The following is a 21,832-nucleotide window of genomic DNA, read 5'->3' as shown; positions in this document are numbered from 1 at the left end:
GAATGTTTTAACTGTTAGATTTTTCAAAAAATTACAAAAAGTCAAAATTATTTTGTTGAGGGAGATATGGAAATTGAAGCAAAAACGAGGAAGAAAAAAAAAAATAAAACCAATTAAGTTTTTTTAGTATCCACCTTCATAGATTAGGTTGCATTAAAAAGAAAATTATTAACTACTAAGAGAACCAAAAGAAACTTAATAAATTTATTATATTTTGTAGTTATTTAAGCCATAAATTCCCAAAGGATGAAGCTTCTACCAACTGATAGCAATGCAACGCCGCAAGAAACCAATCAATCAGAGAATAGTCGCCGTCTGGCGTCTACTAAAACTCGTGTGAATTGCAAACTAATTAATCAGTCTAATCTCTCATTTTCCTGTCAACCAAGGCAATTAGGAGGTGCCGTTTTTGTAAATATTGAAGACAAGAAAGTGTGTAGCTGTGGCAAATTGGATAGACAAGTCAATGAAAATCTCACAGCTTCCCGCATCTCGGTAAGGCCATTGCAGAAGGAGAGCGAAGAAGCTCGGCAGCTTTTCTGTGAAAGCAAAGGTATTCCCTTGAACCCATTAAGCTATTCTGTTTCTTATAGGGAGAAAATAACTGTTTGGTTGCTGAGAAATTGTGGGAATTGGAAGGAAACGTAAACTAGGCTATGAATGTAATGTTAGAACCGGAACTTGGTTACAAGCCAAACCCAGTTTGTAGAATTCCGAACAAATTTGGAATCTTCATTTTTGCCACTCTCTCTCTCTCCATTCAATCAGCTGTGCTTATTGAAGTTTGATTCTTGATTTTTTTTTTTTCTGTATTTGTTTACTTTTAAATAGTTGCAAAATTATCAGATTTTAATGGGTTTATCATAGTTTAATGGATATTTTCATAGAAATTTGAAGAGTTCTTTGTGGTTTGCTTGGTGGAAATCGGAAGATGTCAGCTATAATAGATAATTCAAATTTCTTGAATTTAATTTGATTGGTTTGGAAATTAAGAACTGCAAGGATTACTGTCTAATTGTTGATGAGCAGCTTAAATTTCTTGATTGGTTTATATGGAATTCTTCAACAATTAGTTGCATGTGTTGGGTTTTAAGGTATCCTATTAACTGCATTTGAGGACTGATTGAAGAAAGCATTCAATTCTTTTCAGCAATTAGGAAAATAGCTATCTCCTTAACAATTACAGTTTGTGATTGTGGAACTGGGAAATGTGCAGGGTGGATTATGCTTTTTTGACAATTTTGTCGAAAGTTGCCCAATAATTACTAGAGCGGTCTCTCAAAATGGGTCGGGAGCTTTTGTCTATGTATCAAGCCAAAACGAGGAGATTGCTGTGGATTGTGGGAATGTTGTTTGCTGTGATTTTAGTTGTCTGGCATCTTGAATTTCCGTATGGTACTTTCTCATCATCTATACTCTCTACTGCAAAGGTTCCGGTAGAGGGGAAAAGTCACTTCCAAGCTGGGGATTCACCAACTGATTCTGAGGCGGTTGGTAACATGTCACTTTCTAATGATGTGAACTACACTAGTAAATATGGAACTCACGAGATAGGTAACGATAGTAGGACCTCAGGTTTTGTATTAGAAGGAAGTGAGGGCTCAAACAGAACTTTAGAAATTGATGAGGATACAGGTGAAGATCAGGAGGAGCCAACTGATACTTTTGTAAAGCAAAATAGAACTTTCATTGTGAAAATTCTCAATCCCTTGGAGACTGACGTTGCACAAGAGCGGCGTAAACAATTCTCTTTTGAAAAGCAAAATGCTACTGAGACTACTTTTTCAGAAGGCGGGACTAGGAATGAAAGTAATACTACAGATGAAGTAGTAAATCCTACTGCTGGTTTTCCAACCACTTCACCTGCATCCCCGATGATAAATTCATCACCTATCACAGCTCCAGCAATTATTGAAACAAACATTGGAGCACCCCCTATAGCTGTTGGCTCAAATGTGACTTTGGTTCAGAAAGATCTAACAACCTTGTCTCAGAAACCCGAAAAGTCTGAGCAATTGCATAGTGACCTCAACCAAACAGAACAAAGTTCTTCAATGACTAGGGTCCCCGAAGTGAACAAAGAGCCAGAGGGTCCAGTCTTGGATTCATATTCAATATCTGATATGAACAAGCTGTTGCGTAAGAGTCATTCCTCGTACCATTCAGTGGTACGTTTTAAAGATTAGATTATGCTATTTGAATCTGATTTTTCTTAAAATGCTTCAACTCTTTGTTCTTATTTTTCATTTTTTTTTTTTTTTTTTTTTGTTGTTTTTGGTCAGAAAGCACTATGGTCTTCACCGGTTGACCGACAGTTGCAATATGCAGCATCACAGATCAAAAATGCACCCCTCATAAAGAGTGATCAAACTCTTTATGCTCCACTATATAGGAATCTTTCCATGTTTAAAAGGTAAGTCAATGAAACCGTTATATGTATGAATTCTTACAGTACAGTTTCGTTTAGAAGTTATTGTGAACAAGACATGCTTGTGTCCACAAAAATGTTCTTACTGAAAAACATTTGATGATATCTGTCATATGCTGGTAACTTATTGGATGGGATCAAATGAAAGTTTTGGCGTATGCATTATCTTGCAATTTTAGTCGTTACTTTTTTCATTTAAAATCATCATAGTTTTTCTACAAATTTTATAAGCTGCATGTGTGACTATTCAATTAATTATTTCTCTCAAGTAAATTCTCATCTAATTTGCAGGAGCTACGAATTAATGGAGAACACTCTTAAAGTATACGTATACAGGGAAGGACAAAGACCCATATTACACTCGCCATTTCTCAGGGGAATATATGCTTCTGAGGGATGGTTCATGAAGCTGATGGAAGCTGACAAGAGATTTGTCACTAAAAACCCTCAGGAAGCCCACCTGTATTACTTGCCTTTTAGCTCTCGAATGTTAGAGGAAAGGTTATACGTGGCCAATTCACACAGTCATAAAAATCTTGTACAATATTTGAAGGACTATGTGGACATGATTGCTGGGAAGTATCCTTTCTGGAACAGAACTGGAGGAGCCGATCATTTTCTTGTTGCTTGTCATGACTGGGTATGCTTTTCATGCTTCCTGTATAGTTTGGTTTGCGATTTTCGTAAGGGTATTTATTTTTAATTTATCTCTAAGTAGCATTCAAATTCAAACTGTGGATAGTTTTGAGTACGTTATATCAGTATATTTTCTAATAAAAGCTACTTCTTCAGGCCCCAACAGAAACAAAGGAAATTATGGCTATGTGCATAAGAGCCCTCTGCAATGCTGATGTCAAAGAAGGTTTTGTATTTGGCAAGGACGTGTCTCTTCCCGAAACATACATCAAGAATGATAAGAAGCCTCTCAGAGATCTCGGAGGCAATCATCCTTCCAAGAGGCCAATACTCGCTTTCTTTGCTGGAAACATGCATGGCTATGTTAGGCCAATCCTGTTACAGCATTGGGAAAACAAAGATCCTGACATGCAGATCTTCGGTCGATTGCCTAAAGGAAAGGGAAATAAGAACTACATCCGTCGTATGCAGAGCAGCAAGTACTGTATTTGCGCAAAAGGTTATGAAGTGAACAGCCCGCGAGTGGTAGAGGCCATTTTCTACGAGTGTGTTCCGGTGATCATATCAGACAATTTCGTGCCTCCATTTTTTGAAGTACTGAAGTGGGAGTCGTTTGCTGTTTTCGTGTTGGAAAAGGATATCCCGAATTTGAAGAACATACTCCTTTCGATCCCGAAGAAGAAATATCTACAGATGCAAACGAGGGTGAAAAAGGTGCAACAGCATTTTCTGTGGCATGCTAAGCCTGAGAAGTATGATATTTTTCATATGATACTGCACAATATTTGGTACAACAGACTCCATCAGATAAAACCCAATTGACACAGTAACATTATAGTCATGTAAATTCTGCATTTTCATTTAATTTTTTTATTTTTTATTTAATTTTGGTGTTGGAGTAAGGAACCCTCTTGGAAAAAAGTGGAATAACAAGGAAATGAAGTGGTGGCAGGTTGCATTTGAAATTTCAGAAATTTATGGTTTCATGAATTGTTATTAAAGTATAAATATTTTGTGTAAGCAAAGGCAGAGAAAAGATTTTTGTTCCCTCTCTTTCCCACTCTTCTTGTCATTGTTCATATATACCAACCATTATGTCACCACGGCCGCCACCACCCACCGTCATCATCACCATCACCATCACGACTGCTGCCACCACAACATATCGTTGTCTCTACCGTACCTGCCGACACCACCAACCACCATCATCACCCTCGTCTCCACCACCACTACTAACACATTTCCTATCATCATAACCATCACGATTGTTGCCATCACTAGATATCGTTATCTATTCATACCTACTGCCAACACCATTATCACCGTCGTCTCCACCACCATTACTAGCACATTTTCTAACTTCTAACTCACATTTATATATTAATTTTATCCGTTTCAAATTTCGTATTTAAATTTCATTGTTCTTCAAGGTTAACCAAATAAGTATATTTACAAATTCTAGAAAATAACAATTTTGTCATTTCAATCTTCGTTATTTTATAATTTCTTAGTAATCTGAAATTTCATCGTCCAAACTTTTTCTTACGTTTATAAATTGAAGTGTAGGTAACTTTTCAAAGTGACAATAACCATGCTTTATAGTTAATCAATTTAATTATGAAATTAATTCAGCCTCATTTAGTTTGATCTCTTTGGAGTTTAGGACAATCCCAAATCAACGGTTAAAAGTTACAGAGCAAGGTCGGTTATTTTTCCAGCACTTGGCCCGACCATCGTTAACGTCAAAGTTAGTGCAGGCCTCGAGCCTCTAAAATCCTCAAGATTTATATGCTGACCGTGCGATCATAAGATTCTGTACGAACAACGCACTCAGACTAATCCAACGTCTACAGATAATTGTTTAAAATGAAGATCCCCACACCCTATTAGTTCTCGCGTCGGTTGGAAACATCGAGCATGACCACTTTACGCTTCGTTTGACGCTTCCTTCGAATTATCAAGGGCAAAAATGTCTTTTCGACATGAGCAATCAAAATAATAAAAATAAAAGAAGGCAGAAGCCGTTCTTCATCTGTTAGCAAAACCTGGAAAAAGCGGTTGAACAATACTCATTAACCTGCAAATCTGATATATCCAAATCCTAATATCCATATTTTTTTTCATAATTTTTAATTTAGTTTTCCTTTAATTTATCTGTTTTGTCAATAAATTAAATCTTTGGAAAATTTCAAAGTTTATTACGTTGATGAATTTTCAATGAAAAAAGTAGGTGGAAACAAAAAGCAGATAAAGTCTCTTATCATCCGATCAAAACCAAACAGCAAGACATTAGATTAAATTAATTTACAGAGATTGGTGGTGGAATCCATGGCTACTTCTGCCAAGGTGAAGAGCGGCGGCACCCTGCAGGATGGTTCTTCAAAGGGAAAGATTGGATATTCTGTCACTAAGAAGAAGATTGAGAGCTCTTCAAGCAAGCAGCAGGCAGCTGATTTCAGGCAGAAATCTGTGCAGACTGTTACAAAAACTGAGGTAAAACCCATGTCAAATTTGATTGAATTTTTTGAACTTTTTGACCTTAAAGTTTTGTTCTTTGGATTGGGTTTTCAATTGGGTGAATTGGGTTTGTGGGGTTGTGAATTGATTTAGCTGTTTCTGATGGATTAGGGGATGTTCTAATTAGGAATTGCTAATTAATTTGGATGATTGACAATGGTATAGTGAACTTTGTGGTTTTGTTCTTAATTTGGTGAATTGGGTTTGTGGGTTCTGAATCGATTTATGTGTATTCAATGCATTAGGTATATTGGTTTGGGGTTTCTGGTGTATTCTGAATTTCTAATTTCTGTTTCTTAGATTATTTGGATAGGCAAAGTGATCTCCGCACTCCTATTTTCTCCTTCTGCACTCCGCCCCTTGTTTATACTTTTAGGATTGAATAAATCTAAGGAGAATCAAGAGGCAGAGACAAAGGGAGGAGTGCAAAGGAGAAACAGGGTGTGTGAAAATCACTACCCTTTGGATAATCGACAATGACATGGTTGATTTGTGGTGCAACCTATGTTTCTATGACGGGTTCCAGGGTTCATGGTATCAGACTTGACTGTATTGATTTCATGTTGGGTGTGATGGATTCAGTATTAGTTGTTCAAATGTGCAGGTAAAATCAAACCTGAATTCGGTATCAAAGACGATAACAAAGAAAACCACCACAAAAGTGAGAGAGAAGAAAGTATACACTTTGGCAGGCCAGAAGTTTGATCCTCCAGAAGAGGTTCTTCTTTTCCCATCACTTTTATTTATATGCTTGTTTTAGTTTATATTGATAAAGAGCCACTCATCCCTGTGTTTCTTTATTGCTTTCTATTTCCAGAGAGAACCTTTGAGGATCTTTTACGAGTCATTGTCCAAACAGATACCAACAAGTGAAATGGCAGAATTCTGGTAACTTTTCCTTATCTATATAAATCTTTTATCCTTCTATTTGATCATATGGGGAATGTACAAACTGGTTAAATTCGATTTCACTGCAAGGTTGATATTGTTGGAAGTAACTTTATATTTGCGAGGCCCCCTTCGATTCAAAAGTTCATCAAATGATAGTGATTCCTCAAAGCCAATTTAACCTTAGTTGACTGCTTCCGTACTTTTAGGATCCAGATCATGTTTAGTCCGATGATGGTGCCTTTTCACTGTCTTGGATATGCCTAAGCCAATATTCATCTGGAAGAATTGCATATATAGATTGTTATGTGGACAACAACTATACCAGTAAGCTGCATGTTCACTACCAAAACAAGTATATTTTTCTGTCGGTGATGGCTTCCAACTCTATATGTAGTTGGGATGGATAATATGAATTTTCAGTGAAATGTAAGAGTGTAAACTTTATAGGAAGTGAGGAAAAGTCATAGTAAAGCAGCTTTCTATGTCCTTTTGGTTTCATAATCAGAAGTTATTAGCTAAGCGGCACAAAAATCTTTCTCTTATTGAATCAACAAAACAGATAAAATTCATGATTTTGCACAGGCCCTGTTTTTTTCCCCGATCTGCACTGTGGTAGGTCGGCTATCTCTTGATAATTTACCCCACTTTTTTATTATTTGATGAACTTATGAGTTAGGACTTAGGACCAGCCGTATTTGTTTCAATTTAGACCCCATTTGACTGCGGCACTGAATGCTAACCCGAACAATCTTTTTTCAAAACTTTAGTCAGCCAGTTTATTCTTGAAACTTCATGAGAATGAATGGATACTACGCTGACAACCATGGACATTTGAAATTAAATCCAGAAACACTGGTTTACTGATGAGCTCTTGCACATTATATCATAACATTGGAATTAGATTCTCGTCTAGAAACACTTGGTTAATTTGGTAGAACAGCATGACTGTTGCAAATTTGTCTATGGATTGTTTCGGTTTTGGTAATATAACTTTATCTGATCCAACATCGGTAGTTGTTGAAAGTGCCTTACATTCTAAATTTTTCTTTGGAACACGTTTGATCAGTTAGAAGTAGAACCATGGAAAACGATAGTAATTTCTAGCAGATTTAAAAATTGATCAATCTTAAACAGTGTGAGCCAAGATCAGTTTTGCATTTGGTTGCCGCTGATGAATGTGCTCAGGATGCAATTCAACATGATCCAACCCATTTACAGTCCTGCAATAGAATTCATTTTCTCTACAGTCTTCGTTGCTTTTCGCAGCACTGTGAGTGAATGGCTAGTGGGTCAAGCGTTTCTGTGCAATGTGCGTATCAGAGTTTCTGATGAAAAACGCTCTCAAGTTTTTGAATACACGAGGAATCCCCCTTGAATGTGCAATACTCTTTGGCCTCTTATCCTCAACTATATTTGTTGAACCTGAAATACAAATCACTTTTGGGTTTGCATAGGTTTCTACTTTTCGTTGTTTGTTTATTGTGTTGGGTAAGCTCTGTGGCTAACGAACTTCTTATTTACACTAGTGCCCACACAAATTTGAAAACTAACCGATGAACTTATAAGAGCCTAGCAACTTTTCTGGGGTTCGTTTCTCTTGTTGGTTTGCAACATCTCATATAAGAGTTAGTTAATGATTGGTGTGCATTGGCTCATGAATTTTGGATATGCTGCCGAATTTCTAGTGCTGTGAATTAGATGCTACGTGAATTTCTTCTAAACGTTGGATGTTCTCAACTCATTTGCAGGATGATGGAGCATGGCCTTTTGTCCCCTGAAAGATCCAGAAAGGCATACGAGAAGAAGCAGAGAAAGCAAAAGCAACTCCGTTTGGGAACCCCTATTAAGTCTACACCAAAACCACCAAGTAAACCTGAGAGTTCACAGAGGCCACAACAGCAGGCATCTAAGAATGGCGATGTAAAAGCCATGAAGAGAGTTATCAAAGAGAGCGACGACGACGACGATTTCATTTTAAGTCCCAAGAGAAGGAGAGCGTAAGCGAGAAAATTAATAAAACCCTTATTCTCTGCAGCAGTGTACTTTTAGAAATTGCTCTATTTAGATTTCTTTGTATTCGACCAAAAATATTGGGCGGGAACTATTAGACATCAGACAAGGTGAGAGAAAGACATTCTTTGTTACTGTCTAACTTATGGAAACAATAAGCAAAGACTTCCATTTTTCCTTCTGTTTCATTTCTTGTAGTAGTTCATCAATTGTGTTACAAACGCTGGTTATCCGAAAAATAACGTTATCGTTGAGGTCTTGTTTATCTATGAGGTAACTCAAGTTCAATTGACAGGCTGAAACAATTCTTCATACCTAAGAATAAACCCCACATTTCAGCTTCCAAAACCTGGTCAACAGCCGGATTAGCAACAAAATCAGATTTCCAATCCACATTGAGTTTTACAATGAAGTTATTTTCCTCAATGGAGAAAGAAGCTTTCAGCTAATTGCGGTTCTAATTTCTAAACATAATGCAAGTTTGCATATGTAGGCACAGTTGTGAATCACATAAATGTCTGAGCATGAACTGACTAGATTTGGTTCTCGACCAACTGAGATGGGAAGATTCAATAACCGGTAGTACATCATTTTCTTTCATCTTTAGGATTCAAATGAATTAGATAATTAACTCACTATACCTAATACGTTGAAGGAAGAAATAGATGTCACTTTCAAATTTGTTCAGTTGAAGGTTGAAGGAGTAGTCTCTAGAACTTATCCCTTGCAATTCTACCATTAATTGTATTCAATTGACGGTAGAAGGAGTCTCTGACATCGTCTAGTGATCAAAGATTAAGGTTGAAGAATGATTAATCAGAAAAAAAAAAATCTTATAGTGATTAATTATATTTTTTTTTGTTATCTCACATGTCACATGATCAAAGATAAAAACACATGGGGATGTATAACTGAGAATTGTTAAGAATCTCATACTGAGATTACATACATTAATTAACTAAAATGAGAGGTGGTGTGTAATATATGTGAATAAAGATAAACATTGAGATGTACAAACCGAGAGTAGCTAAAGAGTTAATCTCCAATTGAGATGCCATTGAGTAATTAATTAAGATGTGAAAGGGTCTGTAATGCATGTGTTATCTGTCATCTCTGTCATTGTGTTCATACCTTCATGGCCATGGGGCGGCTCACCCAATGCCATCAGCTGCATTTAATTCACACTGAGTCAGTGGTAGCATCTGCATTCAGAGCAAAGGGACTCATATATAGTTACTACTCATCGAACCACTCATGTGGACCATTTGTAACAAAAGCATGAGCTTCCAATGTGATCGAAGACCAGTGACTGCATCAGCATGGTCATACAATACGTATTTTCTAAAAATTAAAATCAACACAAACACTGATCAGTTTGCTGAACCGCACGTGAATTGAACATGAACTCACATATATTCTTTATTATCTAAAACAATAAATATGATCAACCAATTAGGAAAAAAAAAAAATTATATATATATATATATATATAGGTCATCAGGCTCCACTTACTATGTTTGAGATTAATGTTTAGTCTGATGTGTGTAAACTCATGAACATGCTTTCACATGAACTGCATGTGAATAGAGCAAGAAAGTAACAGATTATTTACTATTTAATTAGTGTAGAGATTGATAAAAATAGGAATAATAATGATAATAGTAGTAATAATAATAATGTCGAAGAATAATTTGAAATTTTGGCAGACTAAAATATAATTTATATTGAATGGTTCAACTTTTAACTGCATCAATGTCTTTTGTGATAAAACTCAGTACTTAGCAGGTGATTAAATTTGAACAATATCGTTGTATACTCGACTTTGAGATCCGGACAAATAATTCTAAATAATAAGAAAACATAAATAAAAAACTGATTTCTTGAAATAATTAATGAATAATGTCCAGAAATGAATTGAACCAAGTTATAATATGTCATCCAAGTTAGGGGAGGTGTGTGAAGGAATCATGTAACAGATTAAATTAAAGCCACATGATTTCACAGATGCAGAAAACCCCCCTTATTCCCAGATCAGTCCCATCCCATATCCACATTTAAATCCAACAAATCATACAGGTCAGTGGAATGAGAGTTGGCCATAACCGATACAAAGTTGGAACCACTAGCTAGCTAGGGGTTTTTGCCCAAAAGAAAAAGGTAACTAGGGTTTTGCTTTTCTTCTTCCTTGAGAAACTTTGAACTAAAAGTCCCCGACAGCAGAAACCATGCAGATACAGTGTTGGGATTTTGTTCATACTAATTTTTGTTTCGACACCAAAAAAATTAAATACACATTAACTTCTTACCTGCTAGCTGGTCAATTCTTTGCCAAGGTACATTAGTCCTATATATGAGAGTACCTGACAGTTTGGTATAATGTTATAATCCTAGTAAACATTGATTTGATTTGATTTATCACAAAGGTTTATTATTGTTTGTGACAGAAATCATCCTCCCCAAGTCGGCTGTGGACTTTCCTCATTCTAATAATATTTCCCCAAAGAATTGTGTGTTTATACAGTAATATGCACTTCATTTTCTTACAAACAATCAATGTCAGTGCTGCATATAATATATATACAACTTCATAGCAGGTAAGCCAAGTACAACCGTACAGTGCCACTTGAAAACTAATTAAAGAATAAGCGAGTTAAGTCACTCGCACGCGTGAACTGATCTTATCAGCCGTTGATATATGTAGGATTCACAAATTCACAATGAATCCTAACATTTGGGCAACTTGAGTGTAGCATTTCTCTTAAAAAAAAAAAAATCACGAAATGAAATGCGAACCTACTGCTAATGTTAGTATGCTAAAAGATTGTTTTACCATTTAATATGGTGAAATGAAAGAAGAACCTACTGCTGTTGCTAGCTAGTATGCTAAAAGATTGTTTTACCATTTAACATATAAGAGAAATGAATTGGGTGGTGGCTATGCTAGTATGCTTAAAGATTGTTTTACAGCCACACAATGCCACTTCAAACTAGCTAATTAAAGAATGATCGAGCACAGGTAAGTAAGGTCACTCATGCGCATAAAAAATTGAATTGATCTTGGTCGTTGATGTACGTAGGGTTCACAAAACACTATCGGTATACTCGTACGTGGCTAAGCATGTTCTTACAAAATTACGAAATGAAATGAGAACCTATATCCCTAATGCTAGTATGCCAAGAGATTGAGATCCCATGGCGTAAAAGGGACCCAACGTGATAGACACCGTCTAATCATCTAAAGTTCTAAACCACTTTGATGGAATCGCATTATATAGTACTCTATACCTCTAAATCCATCACTTTTCGTATGCGCATACACTCAAAAGTCTAGTCACTTGAAATTGTATGCTATGCTAAATATAGAAGATTCTGCAACTTTTAAATCCACACGAGACTTGATCTGCCTAATCAATTGCTAAGTAAAGCCACAAGGACCTCCCAACCCCAATAATATAATGGGGTTTTTTAACATTAGTCATTGCAAAAGATTAAAATTAAAAAAAAACCTGGTGCTAGATTAAATATTCAATTTAATCCCTTGAGTGTACTTTTATCAAAATTTACATTCAATTTTTGTTATTTAATGTTTATTTTTATTTAATCTCTCCATATTAAATTTTAATTTTATTAATATGCTCATATTTAGTTTTTTTGAATTAGAAATGAATGTAAATGAGAAAATATTAAAAGAAATTTGTGATACAAAAATATATAAATACATAAGTGTACAGAAATGATTGTGCCAAAATATATAAAATTGACTTTTTTGTACTGAAATATTTGTACCGACATGATTGTACCGAAATATATTATAATGAACCTAAATGTATGTACCGAAAAGTATTATATTGAATTAATGTACCTAAATGTTAATACTAAAATGTATGTACCAACATGTATATACCTAAATATCAATACCAAAAATATATGTAGCTAAATATTAGTACCAAAATGTATGTACCTAAATGTATTTACCGAAATATAATAATTGAATTAATGTACCTAAAAGTCAATACTCAAATATGTGTACCAAAGTGTATGTAACGAAATACATTATATTGACCAAAATGCATTATATTGAATCAATGTAACTACATGTTTGTACCGATGGATATACCAAAATATTCAAATGTATTAATGTACCTAAATGAAGAACATACAAAATTGTTATCGGAATATATATTATAAAAAAAATTAGTTGCCTAAATGTAGACATTAAAATATATTATGATGAATGAAATATAAATTAAATTTAAATGTAACTAATACATTAAAATAAAAATAAAAAGATAAAATAAAACATCAAAATACAACTAATAAATGATATGATTAAATGTGCTAGGGACTAAAATTGGATTTTAATCTTATATATGGTTATAATCTAAATCTTATCTTTTTTAAGGATTAAAATGAAGTTTTCTATAATATAATTGTTTCCACGGTAGTTGGGTTGAATCAAGTTTCCTCAATCAAAAGCAAAAATTATCGAAGAAAATAACAATAATGTAGATTTTACATTAGCGTTCTCTTATCAAACTTGTATATGTCACAGTGTAAGAACTATACATTTGCGTTATAAAAAAAATGACATAATTAGTGGTTCAAATTTATAATTTTGTCAAAAGTTATTGAAGAACGAATTTTTCATACTTGTGCACGTACCAAATTATTATTTTATCAATATTGCAGATCATCAATTGGAAATCACAGGTCAAGTCAAATCTCATGAGAATATGTAATCCCCATACAATTTTTTAGTTAACTCTACCAAAATATTCTTTTATCATTATGTTAGACTGTCAATCCTTGTAATCATTGATCAAATCGATCCTTATGAGAGCATTGTTCTAAAAATCCCCGCTAGCGTCGTCTAGGTGTTAGGCCATTGACCACCGCCCAATTAATTCCAAGACATTTGGAAATTAAAAAAGGAGACCGCCTATGCACCTGCCTAGTCCGCCCAGTCTCGTCTAGGTGCCTAGGTCGCAACTCTTACTTAAACAGAAAATAGATAACTTTCATTTTGCATTATGTTCTAATGCTTTATAATATATATGTCATTCTATTTTGCAATTTATGTATCCCAATGCAATTATGTATTTTTAAGTATAAGCAAACACTTATGTATACAATATATAATAAATTTACTTAAATCCGCCTAGTCCGCCTAAGGCCCCCGCCTAGGTTCCACCTAGCTGCCTAGGTGCTAGACCCCAAGCATCACTCGACTAGTGCCTAACGTTTTTTAAAACCTTGCATATGAGTGTGTTTGGGCCCAAAAATATTGGTTTGGGCCGAGTTTAGAATTGTTCTCGGCCCAGAGGCCATGTTTAGGTGTCGTTGGGGGTTATCCAGCTCATGGGCCGCGCAGTCGAAGTTGGCCATGTCCCATCCGGAACCAGTAGGATATGGGTGAGTCCTATTACGAGAAGGAGTTTCGACATGATAAGGATGTTAGAGTTTGAGATTGAATGCGGCCTGATAACGAGTTAAGTTCAAAGTCCTAGTAGGAGTAGGACTGGCCGAGATAAGGTTGGATCGGGGAAAAGAGTTCTAATCCGAGAATGATTGTGATTCAATACAGGTTGGCTACTATAAATAGGGGAGGGAGGACATCGAACAAAGCCCCTCCAATTCAACACACAAATGGCCCTGCGCAAACCCTCGCTCTACGCGAAACCTCTCAACAACCTTAAGATCTTTGTTTTCCTTTTTCGCCAACACATCTTCAGTTTAGATAAACAGCACCGTGAAGGCAACCGGCGAACATCTTCAGTTTGGATAAACAGCACTGTTACTGTAGAATCAATCGACCGTGGAGCACCTTCAGTTTGGATAAACAGCACTGCGACAGGGCCAACCGGTTATCTATCCAAGTCTTGGTGGAGAAGGATTTTCGAATCCTTATTGGCAAATGTCATCTCATTAGCCTTCTCAGCGAAATGAGGTGTTACAAGTTACATTTGGCACATTGAACGCCGAGTTGTTTATGATCGGTTATTCGCAAGTAGGTTTTAGAGTTCAGTATTCTGATGACCGAACCACTTTCACAATCAAGACGTACATTTGTTTTGAGTATTTGTGTCTTTATACTCTAGTGTCGATTCGGCGTGCTTATACTTTCACAAACATAATCACCGTGACCGAATCCGGCATCGACGATTTGTGAACTTCGCATAATTAGTAGCTTTGTCTTCAAGCTCTAAAACCTGAAGGCCGAGACGTGTTCCTTCCTCGACCGCAGTCGCAAGATCGAGAAGTCAGCCGCGCGCTCAACGCAACATCAACACATTTTACTCCTCGGCCGAGTTGGCACGCCCCGCAAGCAACCGAATGACATAGTTAGCTTATTAGTTACTCGGCATACACACCACGTAGGCTTAGTAGTTTTTAGGGTCAACAGAGTGTAATACATAAAAAGCTTGACCACCAAACCTAACATGTGATAACCCAAGATGTCCTTTTTAACATGTGATACTATATGAACTTCGACATTATATTAGTTGGTGGTTGTTTTTGATGAATTTTTCATGCTTTGAAATGATTAGAGCAATGAGTGATTGGGCTTGACGATTTGGGGGTGCATTTGCGTGGTTGATTTGGGTTAAATGGTTGTGTCGGGGTACTAATTATACACAATGTTCATATGATGATTTGATTCATTTCAACTGATACTTCTTGCATGATTTGACATAGCTACGTACGTGTGCCGTGGTATTACGGCCACATGATCAATGCTTAAACAGAAATTGCATGTCCATGGATTTAAGTTGTAGTACACGAGTACTGCCTGTGGAACTTTATATAGATATGAGTACTTACTCTCTACTCACAACAGAGACCAGAAATATGAAACATATATACGGGTCCAAGATTATGTGTAAATCACCACCTCATTGAGGATGTACCTTTTCAACTTGTTAAGAAAGTACCATGTACCCTATTGGAATAGTAAAAAATATTGTAAGGTCTCAAGGACAATCGATGATGATGATGATATATCGTAGTTTTGATTTCACCTAACGTAATTAAGATGAAATCATAGATTGATCTTTGATCAAAATAGAGTTGCACATATTGTACTGTACAAATGCAATGTAATTTATACATTATAAGGGAGAGAAATTCAGGTTTATTGGCTTAGATTAGAATATCGTTTGTACAAAAAGAATGGCATAGATAATAGATTATGTAATAAATTAAGTTGTTTAATGATTTATCATTATACGTATTATTAGCATAGCAAATCAGGTTCAAAGTGAACTAAGAATATTATAATAAAACCAAACACGATAACATTATTTAACGAATGAAATTTGATGTTCCTAGCAGTATTTGTTCGTAAATTTGAAGTGGACATTCAAGAAGAGAGCTTAGGCAAAAAAAAGACTCTTAATTTAAGTGCATAGAATTGTCATTTTTAACATGCAATGTTGTAGGGTAAAGTCACATTTATTAGAATATCAAGGCACCATATAATCGTGGACCAAGCACAATAGGAACCGTTGCTGGATGGGCCAAGATCGATTGATCATATAATGGTTGGGACCCCATGATGAAATGTCTAATATAAGTTGGTGTTCAATGCAACATTGCAACCACTACCTCATCATATAGATTGGAGGATCACTTATCTAATTCTATTTCAAGTTTTGCTGTCACAATATCTAACTAGATTGAATATCTTTTGTTGTTTGATTAACAATGTAATAATTCAGTTTTGAATCAAAATACTAAGTTGATTTAGGGTTGGTTTGGTATTACTTTGCTTTGAAAAAAAAATATTTTTGTTGTGCTGTGAGAATAAACTCATTTTTACTGTTTCGCGTTTTTAGTTTTTTTTTTTTCATCCAAAACTATGAAAATAAGCTGTTTTTAAGTATTACCAAACTAGTACTTACTTATTTGATGTTACTTAGATGACTACAAAATTTCCTAAAAGTCATAAACCCACTTGTATGATGAAATCGGGATGAGAGAAAGTGGAAAAGGAAGGTACAAAATGGAAGGTACCTTGCACTCAGCAATTTTTAACTACACATTCTCTATTATATATGATAGCAACTTATATGTCATAGATACACCGTTAAATATTAGAAATTTTAACGAAAAGTTTTTGATACTGTTTATTTTAACGAAAAAATCATATTTTTATATTAAAAAATTAATCTTGGTACTATTTACTTTACCCTTTATTTTATTTTTATCGTTAAAATATATAGTTTTCAAATTATTTTCATTAGTTTTCCTTTAAATTTTTTGTGTCCATCATTCAATATTATTATATATATATATTGCTTACCTGTCATACAATGCGATGCAAGATAATAATTAATATTAGTGCATGCAGCAGCGTGGACCATGCGGTGACGATGCTGCAAACCCTTACTGATTGCCACCTCATCCCCCTAATTATGAGAAATTTTTCATTGTGATAAGAACACGAATGGTACATCACATTTTTTTTATAAAAATGATGAGAAATTTTATTTTTTAAGTTATTAACTTTTTAACACATATATCCTACTATTTTTATAATAACACATGATGTATTATCTCGTGTACCGACCACACAAAAAAATTTCTTCTTAATTATATACCACACGTACTTTCAACAAAACCATCCTTATCTCCTCTCTTCTTTTCTCTGTTTTTTTCTCTCCTTTAGCTTTTGGAAAATTTTCCTAACAACCAAACACAAATTAAAATAGCAAATTTGATCATAAAAGAAATGACAAGAATGTCGCTTTGTATGCACACACTTTTAGAGAAATTCTCGAAAACTTAACATATTACGTTGTTAGATTGTTGAGATTAGCCTTGCAAAACGATATTAGAGTTTGTTACGTCTTTAGGTATGTGGCTGGACAACATAATGCACTATATATCTATTGACTCAAGGGATTAACTTGGTAAAGAAAGGACGATATAGAGGAAGAGAATGCAAGCTCTCCAACAATCCCCAGCCATATACATTCAGAGGAATTTTTCTGTTGAGATTAGTAGCTTATACTGGCTTTACGGGTTAACTGAACGTAGTCCATCAGGATTAAATTAACCCTAATTTATCAAACCCCACTACGCAAGGGGTACTGCCCCACTTGGTTTCCTTTTTTTCTTCTTCAATCCAATGCGTAAAGAAAGTTGAAGTTCCATCGTAAAACCAATCGGCAATATGAAGAGTAGCCTAATTTCTTATAAGTCCTTGCATGATTTGGTCATTCACTGATGTAGGACTTTGGTACTCACATTCTCATAATGCGTCTCTGGTTCATACCATTCTCCCCGCCTTTAGTGTAGTTTAGAGTAAGAATATCACAAAACAAACCCCTAATTCTCAGGACCAACCCGGAAAGGAGGTGGACAAAGAGGAAGAAGATAAGGGATAAATGAACAGTGAAACATGGGTGAAAAACTGGTAAAGATATCAGACTATGAAATAAATGGCTTGCATGGTGGTGCTAGATGAAGGGGACCCCATTGTACCATACTACCATTGCTCTAAAGTAGTGTGACCATCTCTCTCTCTCCTCTCTCTCTCTCTCTCTCCCCTTATTTCTTGTTTGTCACACTCACACTCTCTCCCACCCTCATTCTCTATAAATGTTGTATGACTCATCGGGAAAGATATCAAATACAAAAAAGGAAAAAGATTGAAACTTCTCCTCCATAACTAGCATGCTCCCATTTCCTTTCCTCTGCTAAAGAAAACCAGTGCTACACTCTTTCACAACAAAATACGCTAAGTCCTTTTCTTTGAGAGATTTCCACAAACACTTACAAGGCACCCATTAGCAATGAGCGCTGATCAACCCCAGAGTTCAGAAACTGAGAGCAGCTCCAACTCGTCCGCTTCCGCATCGCCTCCTTCCTCGCCTTCCTCACTCCAAACCCAAAACCCACAAAAACCCAGCTCGCCAATTCACCAAGGAATCGACACTCCCTGCAAAAAAAATGCCAAACGGGTCAGAGACTCCAGCAAACACCCGGTTTATCGGGGGGTCCGAATGAGGAACTGGGGCAAATGGGTATCCGAAATCCGCGAGCCTCGCAAGAAATCGCGCATTTGGCTCGGCACTTTTCCGACTCCTGAAATGGCCGCCAGGGCCCACGACGTCGCCGCTTTGAGCATCAAGGGCAACTCAGCGATTCTCAACTTCCCAGAGTTCTCCGACTTGCTGCCTCGCCCGGTTTCAAACGCCCCCCGCGATGTCCAGGCGGCCGCCAGCAAAGCCGCCGAAATGCACCAATTCGACTCCATCCCGTCAATGTCGGCGTCCCCCTCGTCGCTGTCCTCGCTGGTCTCGGCCATAGACAACTTGTCGTCCGAGTCGGAGGAGCTGAGCGAGATCGTCGAGTTGCCGAGTCTGAGTTGCGAGTCGACCGAGTTGAGAAGCGAGTTCGTGTTTGTGGACTCGGAGGACCAATGGGTTTATCCGCCGCCGTGGCTGCCGCGCGTTGGGGAGTTCGAATGCAGTGAGTTGGGTTCGGCGAGTTCAGTTGGGTTTGAGTGTTTGTTATGGGATTATAATTAAGTAGCACATCTTACCGCACTCGTACGTAATTGACTCTTTTCATTTTATTATTTATTTAAATATATTTGAAAAGATAATGAACTTACTAATCACTCGCAGTACCACTTCACTCCTCTGTATATAGTTTAGCAGTTTCTGCTAATTAGGTGTTAATTAATTAAGAGTTTGTAAGTGTGAGCTTTCTTTGTTTATTTTAGGAGTTTTCAGTGTTTTGGCTCTTCGGATTTTTACTGTGAAGGGCCTAAATTCTGATCATCTCTCACTCGTTTCCTTTTTTACGTTGTACTCTGCTTTTGTGTAATTGTACAGTTTGGTACTCTACTGTTTTTAGGATGGAAAGCAAATGCCACGAGACGTTTTCTTTCCTCTTTGGTTGCCAACTTTGGTGCAAATAGAATAAAGCCTTTGTCTTTCTCATCTACTTTTCTCATCAAACTATTTGTACCCACAACTGCCTTCATTCCATACTCATTTCTTGGAATTCTTGTCCTAACTTGCAAATTCATTGAGTTTCTGATATACGAATGCTGAAACGCCACCGGTTTCTTACGCATTTTGGTCCATCGCGGAGGCAATCCTTCTTGTAACCGCGAATGTATCTCGTCTGTTTTCGTAACACTCGTCGCGAGACTCTGTTATTGGAGTGCTACAGGAACAGGGTGATCCGTTCACTCCCTTACTGTACAACTTCATCACGAGGCTCTGCGACTCGAGTGCTATAGGAAGCGCCGGATTATTCAGTATGTTTTTACAGCACTCATCACAAGACCCTGTTTTTGGAGTGTTGTATGAAGGACGTTCTTGTATAAAAATTATTATCTCCTTTTCGTTGGAGTGTTGTATGAAAAACAGACGATATCTCCGGACGTACGAGAGAATTCTTTAGTTGGGTACTCGAATTAAACAAACACCATGCAATTAAGAACAAGTCCAAGGGAAAAATGGGACTGGTGATGCAAGTCTAGTACCAATCGAACCCACGAAGGGTCCTCCTCCACATGAATAATACAATAATAAGAACAACAACAACAGTGACACTACGGAGAGTTGAGACACTCCAGTTCTTGAAAGAGAGATTTTATGAATGTTTGGTGGTGTGAATTTTTGGCAGATGCATGCTTGCTAGAATCCAGATGGTGAAACATGATGAGCTGTGAATGGGACAATGACAGTGATAGTTAAATATTTTACCATATACGGAGGCAACAGCAATTGGTCTGGTTTCAGCTAGTTTTTCTCCTTCCTCCTTTAGAACTTATCTGCGTCGATCCAATCCTTTTGCAATTCATGACATTTAGTTTTTGACCTCTGTTCTGTTTTGTTGTTTTGTGGTGGAAAAATGAAGGCTTTGCCAGAAAAGCCAGAGCCCATGATATTTTCTCTCTTTCTCCTTTGCTGGAGAAGAGACAAATTGGAGACCCAGCTTTGATTTTGAAATTGCAAAAATTCGATTATATCTATATATTTTAGTGTATGACATGCACTAGAGCAGTGACTAGTTCGATATACAGTTAAGGATTCAAATGCTCAAAATCACGCATCTTTCAAGCTGATTTTAGCACACTCTTTTAGCTTCAGGCACTCTTCGCACGGTTGCTACATATTGGGTTATCAAATATTGAGCCTATATATCAAATGGCTAAAAATTTCGGTGTTTACTAAAAAACTTCCAAAAACTGATTTTAGTACACCTCTTTTTAGCTTAAAGCTCTCTTCGCACAGATACATAAAAAATTATCAAATATTCAGTCTAGAAAGCAAATGACTAAAATCCTATAATACCAAAATAAAATAAAAACCACTATCCTTTCGATTTCCAGCTGCAAATAATTATGTTGCTGAAAGTTAGCTCAATTATTTGGCCACAAAACAAACCACAGCTGATATTTACCAATGAATTAGTGATAGATTGCATGGTTGGATGGCATTTTTACGTCCACTATTTCTAAAGTGCATGCCTTCAATTTTCAACCATTTTGGTCCCACGACCTTTTGAAGTTGATTTTTCATGGTTTATATTAACATGGGAAGACAAGTAACACATGTACAATTACCATACATAGGGACTCTCCAGAACCAGAGGGTAATCAAAGGAGTCCCTGCTAGTGAACCAAAAGGCATTTTTCAATGAATAATACTAGGGAGATTAAAATTTTAAACTAAATAATGTGTCATCAATAAAAAAATAAGCAAGTTAATCAACGCTTAAGTGATAATCCAATCATCAATAACCACATCATTTGGCTTACAAAATTCGGTTTAAAAATTTAGTCTCCTTAGCCCCTTTCTCAATTATTGCAGACATTGACCACTTCAATTGTTCTTGTTTCTGGTTCCTGAAATAGCTTTAGCCCTTTGTGGTAATCATTCTTGTTAATTACAAAAGGATAATGGTGGAGTTAGAAAAACATGAGTTTGATACAAGTGAACGACAAAATTGATCAATTAAGAACCGAAGATATATATTGTATATAGAGTTTTAAAAAGTTAGCAAGTTAGCAATTTGATTTCTTTTTATATCAATATTTTCTGTATTGGGGTTTTGCATTAACCAACAGGATCCTCTCCAGATTCTTTTGGTGACGATTTTGGAAATCCGTAAATCGTGTCAGTACATTGTACATCGTGGATTCAGTTTTTGTCTGGTACTGTTTGTATTTAATTTTAAATACAAATATTTAAAATGATTTCTGACCGTACGACGTACAATGAATATATATGATTCACGAATTTCTAGAATCCTCACAAAGAAAATTCGGCGAGGATCTGGATTCTTGCATTAAGACAAGGATTAAGATTACTTTCCTTTTTGTTG

The 21,832-nt window shown here is 36.2% G+C and overlaps 3 protein-coding genes across 3 annotated transcripts; all 3 read left to right on the top strand.

The window, feature by feature from the left end:
• The first annotated feature begins 208 nt into the window (after positions 1-208).
• LOC103456024 (probable glycosyltransferase At5g03795) lies at positions 209-4,038 on the top strand. Its single transcript, XM_070814012.1, has 5 exons — positions 209-553; positions 1,217-2,168; positions 2,283-2,413; positions 2,720-3,068; positions 3,221-4,038. The coding sequence occupies exons 2-5, from the start codon at positions 1,284-1,286 to the stop codon at positions 3,884-3,886; spliced, it is 2,031 nt and encodes a 676-aa protein (XP_070670113.1). The 5' UTR covers positions 209-553; positions 1,217-1,283; the 3' UTR covers positions 3,887-4,038.
• A 1,002-nt stretch (positions 4,039-5,040) lies between these two features.
• LOC103456025 (uncharacterized) lies at positions 5,041-8,663 on the top strand. Its single transcript, XM_008395649.4, has 4 exons — positions 5,041-5,557; positions 6,186-6,299; positions 6,399-6,469; positions 8,221-8,663. The coding sequence occupies exons 1-4, from the start codon at positions 5,393-5,395 to the stop codon at positions 8,471-8,473; spliced, it is 603 nt and encodes a 200-aa protein (XP_008393871.1). The 5' UTR covers positions 5,041-5,392; the 3' UTR covers positions 8,474-8,663.
• A 9,474-nt stretch (positions 8,664-18,137) lies between these two features.
• LOC103456023 (dehydration-responsive element-binding protein 3-like) lies at positions 18,138-19,104 on the top strand. Its single transcript, NM_001329037.1, is given in 1 exon segment — positions 18,138-19,104. A coding segment is annotated over 1 exon segment (738 nt). The 5' UTR covers positions 18,138-18,279; the 3' UTR covers positions 19,018-19,104.
• Positions 19,105-21,832: the final 2,728 nt, after the last annotated feature.

Source organism: Malus domestica, chromosome 15 (genome assembly GCF_042453785.1).
Source record: "Malus domestica chromosome 15, GDT2T_hap1".
Taxonomy (NCBI): Eukaryota; Viridiplantae; Streptophyta; class Magnoliopsida; order Rosales; family Rosaceae; genus Malus; species Malus domestica.
The sequence above is the reverse complement of the archived record's forward strand: the minus strand, read 5'-3'. Positions and strand labels throughout refer to the sequence as shown.

Coding starts and splice junctions, on each gene's coding strand:
- LOC103456025 (XM_008395649.4), top strand. CDS start 5,393: ATGGCTACTTCTGCCAAGGTGAAGAGCGGCGGCACCCTGCAGGATGGT. Junction 5,558..6,185: donor AGACTGTTACAAAAACTGAG/GTAAAACCCATG, acceptor TCAAATGTGCAG/GTAAAATCAAACCTGAATTC. Junction 6,470..8,220: donor AGTGAAATGGCAGAATTCTG/GTAACTTTTCCT, acceptor ACTCATTTGCAG/GATGATGGAGCATGGCCTTT.
- LOC103456024 (XM_070814012.1), top strand. CDS start 1,284: ATGGGTCGGGAGCTTTTGTCTATGTATCAAGCCAAAACGAGGAGATTG. Junction 2,169..2,282: donor ATTCCTCGTACCATTCAGTG/GTACGTTTTAAA, acceptor GTTTTTGGTCAG/AAAGCACTATGGTCTTCACC. Junction 2,414..2,719: donor AATCTTTCCATGTTTAAAAG/GTAAGTCAATGA, acceptor TCTAATTTGCAG/GAGCTACGAATTAATGGAGA.